The following is a 13,553-nucleotide window of genomic DNA, read 5'->3' as shown; positions in this document are numbered from 1 at the left end:
TAAAAGAGCACGGGCAGAATGTTCCCTCTTAGCCAGTGGTTCTCAAACTTGAGTGTGAATCAAAATCACCTGAGGGTTTATTCAGCTGCTGACCAGTCTGACTCGGTGGGTCTGGGCTTGCCTTCCTAACAAGCTCCCAGGTGACACCCATCAGCTGCTGGTGTGGGGACCGCACACTAAGAACGACAGCTCCAGATCACACACAGACACCCGTGCCAAGGAAGTGACGAGGGCACAGACAAACTCCGTTATAATAGCCATCTTTATTTGTAAAAATCCAGATATAAAATGTATTCTTTCAGTCTTTCCGGGTTCTCCTTTTTTACAAAAACAAAAAGGCACGTAAAAACCTTCCCCGCTGTCATTTCCACAGATGGATGTTTTTCAGGCAGCCCCCCCTCCCCCCGAGTGGCTACATGCTTCATTCCAGGGCGTCGCTTCCCCACATGCGGTGGTGCTTTCCTACCAGGGTGGAGTTCCGAACTCCGAGACTGAAGTACACAAAGGGGGTGGGGGTGGATGCAGGGTGCGTGGCATTGATGCTCCACGGTGTGCAGGGCAGGGGCTAGTAGTAGGTCTCCTTCTCCACCCAGCCTGTGGGCGGCAAAGAGAGAAAAGACAGACTACAGTAAGTCTTCCTCGCTCCGGCATCCAGCGGGAAAACAGGGACAGAAATCAGCCGGAGAACAATGTGGGTGGGCGGGGGTTAAAATCCAAATTCAACATGGGACCTCAATTGTATGTATTTAAACATGTTTAGAAATACCACGTTACCTGGAACGATGGTCTAGGTTTCTGACAGTTTTTCACAAAATCCTATTTACTTTGTATTTGAAAGTCCAAAAGATGGTCAGTTTTCAAACTCTAATTGAGATCTCCATTGTGAGGGGGTGACCATACAGTTTGCTGGTGCAGCAGCCTTAGCCAATCAGCCTGAGCTCAGGGGAGCCCAGACACTTCAATGGAAAGAACAAAAGCCAACAGAACTGCAGCCCCCCAACCCCTGCAACCAAAAAAGTTAAAATGCCGTAATTACCGCCAGGGCGTCGCCGGATGATGAGTTTTCTGACTTCGTCATATACGAAGATGAGGAGAGAGTAGGGGAAGGCACAGAACCACCAGGTAGGTCTGGAAACAGAATCAAGTACCCAGTTACACATACGTGAACACAATTCAAAGGAAGAAAGGGAAATTGCACATCACCATAGTGACAGGAGAGAAGCCAAGTACAGTCACAGTTAACTACTGAGTCAGTAACAGAACAAATAACAATGCCTTAAAAATAGATTGCCGCTCTATGTGCCCAGGGCCTAGAGATGAAGCAAGCAGTGTGCAGACTTTTACGAAGGGATCCCTACCCACCTTCAGTTTGGTTTTCATGACAATCGGTTTAGAAGATGAGTTAAGTACATTTTCTGTTGACAATCTCAGGGCAACTGGACATTTTCCTTCTATCATTTCTAAAGGTTTAAGAAGCTTTTGAGTCCATCTGCCTAATGTCTTGGCATTTGAAGAAACACACCTGCCAGTGTGAGTCAAAACTAGTTTATTCGTCCCCTAAATTTCATCTGTGACAATGGAATTTGGAACAGCCAGCTGTGTGTTCTGAGTCCTAGACCTGGGGCCCTAACAGATCACAAAGACCTTCAAGGGGCCCAGGGGCTGCCACCACACTGTCCCTGGCCTGCAGACAGGCTCTGGGCAGCCTCCGTGGTCACCAGCTCCTGCCACTGTGTGACAAAGGCTATCCCTGGGCAGGACTCTGGTGGTCTCCTCCTCTTCTAGGGTGTCTGTGACAACAGCTAAGAGACAACCTCATTTCACTCAGCCGCCAAGTAAAATTGGACAGAACCCATCAGGAACAAATTCTCTAGTGGTAACCAAAGACTGAAGGACCCAGAAGATGAACATGTCCCTCCTTTGGTGCAGTTTTCCATTTCAGCCTTTTAGAAATCTCTGTGACCTCTCCTGGCCTCCTTTTGATAACAATGGCCCAAGCTGATGGAATTCGACTTGGACACGGCTTGCCCCTGCTGTATGCCAGCTCTGTGCAGGGTGCTGGGTATACAAAGAGAACAAAGACACTATGGCCCAGGCCTTCAAGATTATAATCTAATGGGAAGCAGAAATGACAAGTAACAAGTAATGCCAAAGAAGAGGTGACACTGCACAGGCCCAGGAGGTCAAGAGCCCAGGGGGACAAGCTCCAAGGAAATCAGCACTGAAGGACTATCAGGACTGATGGGGTGGGAGGGAACAGCAGGGGGACCCCAGAGGGAGAGAGCACCTTACCAAATACATAGGCAGCGGAAGAGAATGCTGAATTCACCTAACATGAGCTTGGGTGGGTGAAAGACAATGCTGCAAAGACGGGCTGGGACAATGAGGCAGACCCCGGATGCCAGTCTCACCCAGACCACAGACGGTATCTGCAGGCACCCACCAGCAGGCGAATGAGGCCAACGGGTTTGGATTACTTTAGGCATAAGATCAGCGGAAGGAAGTGCTGGCAACAGGCCAGGCAAGATGGTCCAGATGGGTCTGAGCAAGGACGGGACAGTGGGGATTCAAAGCAGACTGATGCTTTAAACAAAAGCGTTCTTGAAGGGACCTGGCTTATGGGTCCCACGTTCTGTGGCTTAGCATATTTTAATCAAGTTGCAGATGTTGAACCTCAAGCAGTTTCCAGACTATCACCAAACAAACTGAAATGTTGCAAAAAGCTACTGGAGTTTGTGGTAAACCCTCTATGTGAAAACACAAGTCTATACGAAGGGCAAAGCCATTCACTGTGTTTAAGGCCAGTCTGGTTCTGACCAAAGACCAGGGGTACGCTCCCCGTGATCAACTCTACCCATGATTGATTAGAGGGCAAATGGGACTTCAGACCTGCTTCTCCAACCTTCTTTCTTTGCAAGCAGAGGATTCAGAGCCCCAGAAAGGTACAGGCTTGCGCCGGGGCAGTGACTAGGTAAGAGAATCAAGATTTGAGCCTGGGCTCCCACACCCTGGGATGCCCTAGCCGGCCTTGAAAGACAGCGGGCCTGTGGCTGGAGGACCCAAGTGCTCACTGCGGTTAGCTGCTCCAAGGTGCCAGAGCCTGTCTGGCCCTTTCTCATCTTGGGCCAGACCCTATGTACTGGCTGCCATCATACAAACTTCTGGATTCGCTAGTCTGATTTACCGACAAATCAAGTTTTCCTAAGTTCCCATTCCATAGGAATTCTTATACACACCACTCAAAATCTGAAAATAGTTATTAATGCATGTCACAAGGGGGAAAGCCACACATACTACTGAACACTTTTTTGGGGGCTACAAGAAGATCAACTTACTTAAGGGGATACATCCTAAGGGCGACACCCATTCCAGGGCAGTAGGAAAGGAAAGCAGCAAGGGCCGTCTCTTCGAAGAGGCCAAATATTAAGATCTTGTTCCTAAAATTAAAGAGGGGAAAACGGTTAAAAGATGCAAATAGATTTATCTTCTAATGCTATGTGTTAAACGGCAGATCAATACTTAGGTATTTAGAGGTTAGATGAAAAAACTAGAAAATAACATTCTGTTTCCTAAATTTGCTCTGAAAACTAGAGATTCCAGAAACTTGGCTATTTTTGTCGGATGCTGGGTTTTTTGCAAAGGGTTTGAAATCACCAGATCCCTTCTTCGGGCCCGTGACATGTCCTTCCTCACTCACTTCATCCCCTGCTGGAAGACTGAATTCCTCCGGGTCTTACAGATGACCAAGTCGGCCCACTGCACCACCACAATACTGACGAAGAAGGCTGTGTGGCAGGTGAACTCCACGATTTTCCTTTGCTCGTAGGTCTGAAATGCAAAAGGCAGACAGATGAGACGTGGTCTTCGCCTGCACGGCCGGTGACAATGTGGGCTTGAGGAGCTCGGGCACTGGTCAGGGGAGAGGCCCCTACTCACCCACTGCTGTCCATAGCTGTCTTCCACGTCGTTGATCCAGCGGTCATCCCAGTCCACTCGGAGGCCCAGCAGGTGAATCGGGAGGAAGCCATTCTCAGCCAGAATCACAAAGTAAGTGAAGAAGCCCCCCAGGGCCTGGATCATACCTGAGAAGTTGGGGAAAACGACGTTAATGCTAGACCCTCATGCAAGGGCATCTCTACACCCTTCATCTGATTACTGGAGCAGGCCTGGGAGAGACATAGCGAGGCTTTTATCACTGCTTGATAAAGGCACGAGAGTTGCCTGGTCATCCATGGGCTAGGAGGGAAGGGATGGAGGATCCCAGGGGCTCACACCAAGCTCAGGGCCCTCATCTATTTTTTACTCACTTTTTAGAGCTTAAAAAAGACATACATGCCCAGAACATACATGCCCGGACATACATGCTGTTAAGACATCCACCTCTATTATGTGATCATCTGCTGCTTTCTTTTTTTTGAGACAGAGTCTCGCTCTGTCGCCCAGGCTAAAGTGCCGTGGTATCATCACAGCTTGTAGCAACCTCAAACTCCTGGGCTCAAGTGATCCTCCTGCCTTAGTCTCCTGAGTAGCTGGGTCTATAGGCACGTACCACTCCGCCGGGCCTGATCATCTCCTGCTGTTAGGGGAAATCCACTTCCCTCCCTCTCAAAATTAGGTCTTCTTGAAGAAGGTCGGGATGGGCTATCAGCCAATTACTTTGTTGCCAACAACAAGTCTAATGAATCTTTGCCATAATTTCCATAATGCACCAATCTATTCTACTTTACCCGCGTGTTCACAGTGAAGCAACCAGAGGAACAAGCTGCTCACGGTGGCTTCACCAGGTTCCCTTGAAGGAGACTTGGCAGAGGATTTAAAAAACACAGGGCATTTTGACTGTCCCCCACCTAAACCACCTGCTAGCTGGTCATGCTCTACTGGTGGAGCAGAAATCAACAGGAGGGGCGTGCGGGTGCAGGCTCACCATTTGGTGGTGACCTACCTGCCAAACCTTCAAACCCGTGATTTCTTCAATGCCTAACTCTCGGTCCAAATTAGTGACAGATAAGTGTGTATCCCCAGGGAAAACCACCTTTGAGTCAATCCATGCAATTCGTTAGGACGATTCTTGGTGTCCCGCAAGGCTCAGTGAACAAGGACATCATCATTTCTCAGGCAGAGTTGAGCCCAGTCACGGGGTGCTCAGTCTAAAGAACTACAGTTCCCACAAAAAAGTATCTGCGCAAACTGCAGAAGATTTATTCTCATGTGGAATTTGGGAAAACTCCACAGTCTCAACCCTATGTTATGGCTCACTTGAAAACTGCCCCAGATGTGAAGTCTCAGAAATCAACCTCAACCTGAGGCAGCCATGATCACTACAGACACGGTCAGTCTGCCACCTTCCTGCTCAATGCTGGGGCTCACCAATCTGCCCGTAGGCCATGCTGATCAGCCGCTCATTCACAAGCTTGTCCGTTTTGGGATTTCTGGGCTGTCTCTTCATGATGTCACTCTCAGCTTGCTCGTAAGCCAGGGAGATGGCAGGAACCTGGGGTAGGAGGGGAGAGAAGGAATTGGAAGTTACCAGAAACAAGGAAGCTAATATTATGACCTTCTGGTATAAAATTCTTACCCTCCCTTTTAAAAATCTGTTTTTAAACAGAGACAATATTACAGGTCTCATTTTAAAAAAAGGTAAATATTAAAAAAAAATTCCCATCTGATAAATAAGCATTAACTGTTCCCTTGAAGGATGATAACACTGATTCTGTGATGCTGAAAACTGGGACACACCCTGGATGTTGCTCCAGAGAATTCCTTTTTCTAATGGCAGGCTTGTGGGTCCCAGAACACCACAGTGACCACTAACACCAGCGGATGAGGACACGGCCCATACCTTACCACCACTGACGTGTGGACATCGTCATACTCACTCACCATGTCAGTGCCCAAGTCGATGCAGAGGATGGTGACGGTCCCCAGTGGTAGTGGAATGTTTGCAATAATAAATATCAGGAAGGGGGTGATCTCTGGAATGTTACTGGTTAGGGTGTAAGCAATGGATTTCTTCAAGTTATCAAAGATCAGACGACCTATGAAAGCAAGGTGTGTTTACTGTATAGCTCAAGAGACAGGCTGACTAGAAACTAAACATATCCGATAAGTGTACATAAACGGATACTGAATGGCAGTGTCTGGCTGAGTTTGGGGTGAGCACCTTAAACACAGCGCTCTCACCTTCCTCTACTCCAGTCACAATTGAGGCAAAGTTGTCATCCAGAAGAATCATGTCAGCAGCTTGCTTAGACACATCTGAGCCAGCAATCCCCATGGCAACCCCAATGTCCGCTTTCTTCAAAGCTGGAGAGTCATTTACACCGTCACCGGTGACAGCCACAATAGCACCCTACCCAGAAAAGAAGGGGATGCGTTAATAAAGCCATTCATTACAGGGATGGAAACGCGTGAGATGCATGGCTCCGCCCGGCGCTCGTTACTGACACTGAAGACTGCATGTCTGAACCGTCTCAGCCAAGTAGCCACACAGGCCCGACCCAAGAACAGAATCAAGACGTGATGGCAAACGGACTCTCCCTGTGTTAACCAGGGCTACTCGAAGTAATGGCTCTGGTGAGTGGCACTCTGGGAAACCCCACTGCTGTACACATGCCCCCTCGTCTTTTCAAGGCAGGGGACAAGAGTGTCCTGGCCATTCAGATCTCCACTGTAGATACTAGGACCCCATATTGCTAGTCCAAGGGACCCCACTGGGGGTTCAGGCTCTGAGCCACAGTGGAGACCCGCACTGTAGAGTGCTTCTGGCACCACTGCAACCGGTAACAAGTCATCCTCTCTGGGCCTGGGGGCTTCCGCTGGCATCTACACGCTGAGTCTGGAAAGCTGGGTATGTTCCCAGCACTGCTGCTGTGCTTCCACTGGAACTCAGTCCCTGAGGTCCCCGCCTGCAGCAGTCTGACCCCGCTGGCTCGCCGACCTGTCTCTGGCAGCCTTCCACGATGATCAGCTTCTGCTGAGGGGAGGTCCTGGCAAACACAATCTCCGTGTGGTACTTCAAAATCTCGTCCAGTTGCTCGGAGGTCATGTCCTTCAGATCACTGCCATGTACTACGCAGGCCTTGGCATCTCTAGAATTGGGACCAAAAAATAAAGTCACTCATATCACCAGCATGATGTCTATCATTTAAAGAGGGGACACTGTTATATACACACTTTGCAAATGATACAAAGACAGAAAGCATTTCCCCCAGTGTGTATTATAAAAGCTATTATCCATGTAGCATTTTACAGGTTGCCAAGCATTTTCATGTATTTTATCTCACTGGGGGCTCACAACAACCTATGCAGCAGGCCTGTCTGTCATCTTCCTTTTCTTCACCTTTACGAGACATACTAAAATCATATAACCAAGTTTTAGAAAGTGGGAGAGGTGATAAAAGACCAAACCCTCCTCTCACCCTAAAGTAGGGTGTGGGGGCCCTAAACCATAAAAACAAAAAACTAATTGGCTCTGTTATCCATTTACTTTATTGCCCAATTTTTCCTCTCTTGGCCTGAACTACCTAAGCAACTGTTCCTTTCTTATTTTATTTTGTTAGTGTGGACCTGGAAATAGTCAAGGTGCTAAGCAGTATGGCTTAGTGGTTAACAGCATGAAATCGGAGCTAGACTGCTGAATTTATTGCAGTTCTGAGGTTACTCTGAACCTCTCCCAGGCTCTGCAACTGGGAGTAATATATCACCTAAGTTTTGGTTATTACAACTTGCTTTTACTTGCAACCCTCTGCAGGAATGACAAGATTGCTTTCTCGTAGTGCAGGTTCATGCCCTACTCAGAACAAGCCCACACGTGAACCATCATAGAAGCACGCTAAAGGTTTCAAACCACCACTATTTGCTTGTTCACAGCAAACTCATGTGAACTTCCAGCCTTACCTGGGGTTCACCTGGCTGACTGGGATGTTGAGGCGCGCAGCGATGTCTTCCACGGTCTCATTGCCTTCTGAGATGATGCCCACACCTTTGGCAATGGCTTTGGCTGTGATTGGATGGTCTCCTGTGACCATGATGACCTGTAATAAGAAACAGGACAATCCGCTAAACACAACTGCCAAGCAAATGACCTTAAAAAGTCTGCGTGTCAGTAGGCAAGAATAAATATTAAGGATGATTCAGCTTAGAATATCAAAAGCAAAAGAATGCAAATATACAACTAATAAACATCCACGAGCCAAAAATATAAACATATGTATTCACAGAAAGAAAACACAAAGCCAATACGCAGATTTTATCTTGGTGTATGATACATAATACCTATTTTTCTTTTAGATAGTCACATAAAAATACACAGATTTACTAAAACCAGCAAAAAATGATAAAAATTTGATGCTGGTGAGATTCTAAAGGTACCATGCATTATTGCTGATTAGCATTCTCACATTGGCCCAATTTTGGGTAAGAGCAATATGTAACAAGAATTCAAAATTGTTACTATTCTTTTTGATCTAGTGATTATACTCAGAATATATTTTAAAAGAAATAGTCAAAGTGGTAGGGAAATATTTGCTCATAGCCTTTCAGGGCAGTATTACTCGTGAGAATGGAAAAACAGAAACAAATCAAATACCCAGCAACACCATATCAGTACACCTGGATAATATTCAGCTAAAGAATTAAGACAGACACACAGAGACAAACATTCACTGAAAAAGCCAACCGAAAACAGACATGCCAATCACTGCATGAGGTTTGTTAATTTAGAATAAAAAAGTATTTCAAAATTTAAAACTTCAAGTCTTTTGCTTTTTTTATTTTGCTTACATTTCTTTTTTAAAGAAGCATTTTCTCTTTAATCTCTCATCTGCTGTTGACACTAGCATTATAACACTATTTGATCTTTGCTGGTTGCAAGTAAAGCTTGCCAGATGAGAAATTAATACACCAGGTTGGAAAAACAGCTGCCCACCTGGACCTCAAGGGGCAACATTCACTGAGTAGGGTGCCCAAGGCACTAAGAAACCAAGCTAAGATGGCGTCCAGCCACTACCTTAATTCCAGCACTTCGACATTTGCCCACGGCATCGGGAACGGCCGCCCGTGGAGGGTCGATCATGGAGATGAGCCCAACAAAGCAGAGATTATCAACAGGGAAATTCACATCATCGGTGTCAAACTGGAACCCTTCGGGAAACTGTTCATCCGGCAGAAAGAGGTGGCAGAAACCTGCAAGGAAGTCAGGGAGCCTTTGAGGATTTTCAGTGCCGTAGACAGTAGAAGGATGACAGCAACCTGCTGTCCCCGATGTCTGTCTTTAGCTGGATGTTTGGTTTGGAATATTTTTTAAAAGTCTACAGTTTTACAACAAAATGAAGGTTTTGTTTGACATTTATGAATGATATAGAATCACTGAAAGACAAAAAAATTCAAAAGACAGAATCCATCACACCAAGCCTCAAAGATACAGGAATTGTTTGATGTGGAGAAGACAGAATTGATAGCACTAATTCTGAGCACTGGGATATTAGGGTTCTAGCCCTACCCACCGATCAGAGGTTGTCTGGATTTGGCAAATGATGTCATCATTTGTCTTAGCTACTCTCTCTGGAAAAAGTGAGGTTACATCTCTGCTCACTTGTTCATTTAACCAAAATATATTACTGAGTACCAATATGGAGCATCATGCTAGCTACTTTAAGGATTAATGAAGATCAGACACATTCTTCCCAAGGGATTCACCATGTAGTATTATATTATAGTTAACCCATGAATCAAGATATTTGACATCCCTTTCAATTTTGCATGTAGGTTGCAATGATCTTTGAAGTGGTATAAAGTGCCATGTGGACTCAAACAAAAGAGACTCCTTTTACTTTGGGGTCGTGGAGCAAAAAAATCACTTAGGAGAAGATAGTGATCTTTAAGTTATATAGACACATATGAAAGACACCATGAATTAGACAGGAGGAAAAGGGTAAGAACCAGAGTATGAGATCAGGTCACCAGTTCTAAGTTATCCAAGTTAAAGAGAATAGGAAGAATTACATAAATGATAAATTTATATTGGTCAATCTACAAAATATTATAAATGCCAATTTTCCAAATATATGGAATAAGGAGTGGAAATGAACTTCTAAACCTCAGTGGCCATCAGGGTAGAAAAGATAGCATCTGAGAGTAAAAGTTTACTGTTAGTCTAGTTTATGAGCTGAGTGCAAAAGTTCCCATATAAATTCACAACCATTCAAAGACAGTCAGGAAATGGGTGTATTCTAGATGCACTAAGAATCACTTAATTTTAATTTAATTAAGCTTATTGATCATGGTCATAGCAATAAAAGTTGGATAATGAAGATTCCCTTCCCCCATTTTTTTTTTAAACAAACAGAACTGACTAGCATGAGACCAAAGGTCTAAGTACAAGTCAGAAGCAAACCATGAGGACTTTGTTTCCCACAGTCTAACACAATTAACATTTCTCCAGCACGTAGTGTTTTCAACATAACCGGGGGCAAATATAAACAGGTGGGAGGACTGCCCCAGAAAAGACGTAGAGGAAAGTCAGAAAGACACAGAGGTGAATGGGATCGCTTGTAACTGTTACCAGACTAGATGCCCTGACAGAGACGTGCCCAGGCGCTTTGTCACCAGGCCGTCCACGTACCTAGCACTCGCTCTCCGAGGCCACCCAGCTCCAGGTAGGCATTCTGAAAGGCGTCTTTCAGCTCCTCATCCAGGGGCTGCTCCTTGCCGTGGAGAAGAATAGAGCTGCAGCGGTCCAGGATCCTTTCTGGAGCACCCTTCATCACCAACAGGTGCCGGGGCTCAGACGTATTGGGGTTCTTATGAATGGACAGCTGTGAAGGATCATTCACATGCAAACATTGGGTGAGTGGACGTCGCAGTCCATGGAGGAAAACAAAGCTTCACTTACTATTTAGTATTTGTTACAAAACAAACAAACAAACACACACACACCGCCCAAGATCCCTTCTTTTTCAGCTTTGTTCCACACAAAATTTTCCTAAAGACAACTTCAGAACAAAGGGATTGGCACGTATTGGTGCATACACCCCTGTACCCCCCACCCCAAACCACAAATATGTATTCAAAAGAACCCACGGAATATTTTGGAAGAGGTTTCATTTATCTACTGATATTCAACTAAATTAGGATTTTCTTTATGTAGTCAGGGTAAAATTTAAAGTTAAAGCTTGTAAAACTCTGAAAGGGGGAATATTTCTTCCTCCAATTCACATGCCTCCCCCTCTTGGTCCCCAGCCCGCCCTCGCCCGCCACACGACCCCCCAATCGTCAGACCTGGTACTTGTTGGTGGAGTTGAAGGGTATCTCTACTATTTTGGCATATCTTTCTCTCATCTCCTTCACAGAACCACAGCACAGCTCCATGCATTTTAAGAGCGCTGACTCAGAGGCATCTCCTGCAACAGCCCGCTGTGAACAGAGACATCCTCTGTTAATTACCCCAAACAATTTCACTGAGGAACCACTGAAAAACAGGAAAAATAACTCAGACCATATTCCAGACTCGTCAGAGGTGGGAAAGGACAGGAGGAGGAAGCAGCGGGGTGGGGAGTGACCACTGCCATGCACAGCGCTTCCAACTCCAACTCCAACCTCCTCCCGAGCCCACATCAGCTTCTGGCACAAGGGTGCATGAAGGCCTCACCTGCCCTAGGAGAAGCGTAACACACCCTTCCGATCTACCTCAGCCTATTTTTATCTCCCCCTGGCCTGGGGAGGAGTCTCAAAGCCAATGCTATTCCCAGCTACATACTTCTGGTTATGAATCTGAAAATACCAAGTGAGACAGTAAACATTTATAATGTCCTTCTCATTGCCCTAGACTTTAAAACGAAATGGCTTAAGGTTTCAGGACTAGGGGCAAACTGCCTGTGTCAAGGGCAAAGTAGAGGACTTTATATTTTAAACATAATGTGCAAAATTATCTGGGCCTGAAGGATGCAACCCAAAAGCTACCATCAGTTCCGACAGTGTAATCTAATCAGCCAACGTTTTAGTTAGGGCCCACATGTCAGGTAACGCAGTTGTGTTTTGTGTTGTGTACTTGTATGGTGACACGCTTATATTTTAACATAGTAAAAACATTTCAAGTTGTAAACAACTTTTATATAGGCAAAGGTTTTAGAACTCTGACATGCAAGGCTGCCTAAGCAGATGAGCAAATTAATGCTCACAAATATACTAACCCTGTGTAATAAGAAAGGTGTCTAGGTTTGGTAAGAGACACGAAATAAGTGGGGATTATTTTAAATAAAAGCCAGTTACTAAAGCAGAATAGGACTACTGCCCCTTTCTTTGGGCAATAATGCCATCCACATTGCTCAACTCCTGAAATACTTAGAATATATCTCCTGCTACCCTTCTGGGGTTTTTTTTTTTTTTTTTTTTTTTTTTTTTGAGACAGAGTCTTGCTCTGTTGCCTGGGCTAGAGTGCCATGGTGTCAGCCTAGCTCACAGCAACCTCAAACTCCTGGGCTCAAGCGATCCTCCTGCCTCAGCCTCCCGAGTAGCTGGGACTACAGGCATGCGCCACCATGCTTGGCTAATTTTTCTATATATATTTTTAGCTGTCCATAAAATTTCTTTCTATTTCTAGTAGAGACGGCGGTCTTGCTCTTGCTCAGGCTAGTCTCGAACTCCTGACCTCGAGCGATTCGCCCGCCTCGGCCTCCAAGAGTGCAAGGATTACAGGCATGAGCCACCACGCCCAGCCCTTCTGGGGTTTTTAAATGAGAAAAAATTTGACACTTGTGAGTCCCAATGCTCAAAGCCTAGAAAATTTCCACTTTGAGGTAAAGAAAAACATGAAGCAGACATCTTAGGTTTTATCCCCAACATAAACGCCACCATCCTCAAATCAACAGCAATTCAATGCCAGGGAAATCTCCTTTACAGAATAAATAAACCCTGTCTTCACAACAGAAGCCATCTCAGCTACATTTAAGCCATATTCTCTTTGGCAACTCAGTTTATACCCAGAACTAGCACCAGAGCCTCACATGGCTCTTTCTCCTCCTAAAGGACTTTGTGCAACTCATGACTCTTCTGAGACTTCATCTTCTCTTGGGCATCACAGAAAAATCCCAGTCATTTCCAACTGCATGAGAATTCCATGAGACTGAGCTTATTTTTGCCTTGAGCTTATTTTTGCATCATTAGTAAATAAGCTAAGAACAAATAAGATAAACTGAGCTATTTTAAGAAAATAAATGGCTTAAGGGATTTACTGGAATCTACTGTATCCTAATATGCAAATATGATTATGGAGTCACTTGAGTAGCCCTCACTGTCCACTAGGTTAGGTGATAGATAAACTCAGAATAGTAAAGTGGGTTAATTAGGTTTTTCACCAATAAAGATTGCCTTCCACCTCCTACTCCCGCCTTCAGTCAAATTTTTACTGTATCTTCCCTTTTTTCCAACCTATCCAGATATCACAGATTACTATATAGTTATACATAGCAAGCACAACACAGATCATCCCAAGTGTTCTGCAATGAACGGTTATTGTACAGACCTCACAGGTAACGTGCTATTTAACAAGAACACTC

The 13,553-nt window shown here is 45.3% G+C and overlaps 1 protein-coding gene across 1 annotated transcript in view; it reads right to left on the bottom strand.

Annotated features, from left to right (window-relative positions):
* Positions 1-244: 244 nt before the first annotated feature.
* ATP1A1 (ATPase Na+/K+ transporting subunit alpha 1) overlaps positions 245-13,553 on the bottom strand; it is a 30,991-nt gene continuing 17,682 nt past the window's right edge. Inside the window, exons 11-23 of the mRNA XM_045546903.1 lie at positions 11,278-11,412; positions 10,622-10,814; positions 9,008-9,183; positions 7,897-8,033; positions 6,938-7,088; positions 6,181-6,349; positions 5,881-6,035; positions 5,368-5,491; positions 3,937-4,082; positions 3,698-3,828; positions 3,336-3,437; positions 1,037-1,128; positions 245-594 (exon numbers count right to left, since the gene is read on the bottom strand). Coding sequence (XP_045402859.1) covers positions 566-594; positions 1,037-1,128; positions 3,336-3,437; positions 3,698-3,828; positions 3,937-4,082; positions 5,368-5,491; positions 5,881-6,035; positions 6,181-6,349; positions 6,938-7,088; positions 7,897-8,033; positions 9,008-9,183; positions 10,622-10,814; positions 11,278-11,412 — 1,740 coding nt within the window. The 3' untranslated portion in view covers positions 245-565. The remainder of the gene's footprint in view (positions 595-1,036; positions 1,129-3,335; positions 3,438-3,697; positions 3,829-3,936; positions 4,083-5,367; positions 5,492-5,880; positions 6,036-6,180; positions 6,350-6,937; positions 7,089-7,896; positions 8,034-9,007; positions 9,184-10,621; positions 10,815-11,277; positions 11,413-13,553) is intronic.

The sequence above is a fragment of the Lemur catta genome, chromosome 3, assembly GCF_020740605.2.
Source record: "Lemur catta isolate mLemCat1 chromosome 3, mLemCat1.pri, whole genome shotgun sequence".
NCBI lineage: Eukaryota > Metazoa > Chordata > Mammalia > Primates > Lemuridae > Lemur > Lemur catta.
The sequence above is the reverse complement of the archived record's forward strand: the minus strand, read 5'-3'. Positions and strand labels throughout refer to the sequence as shown.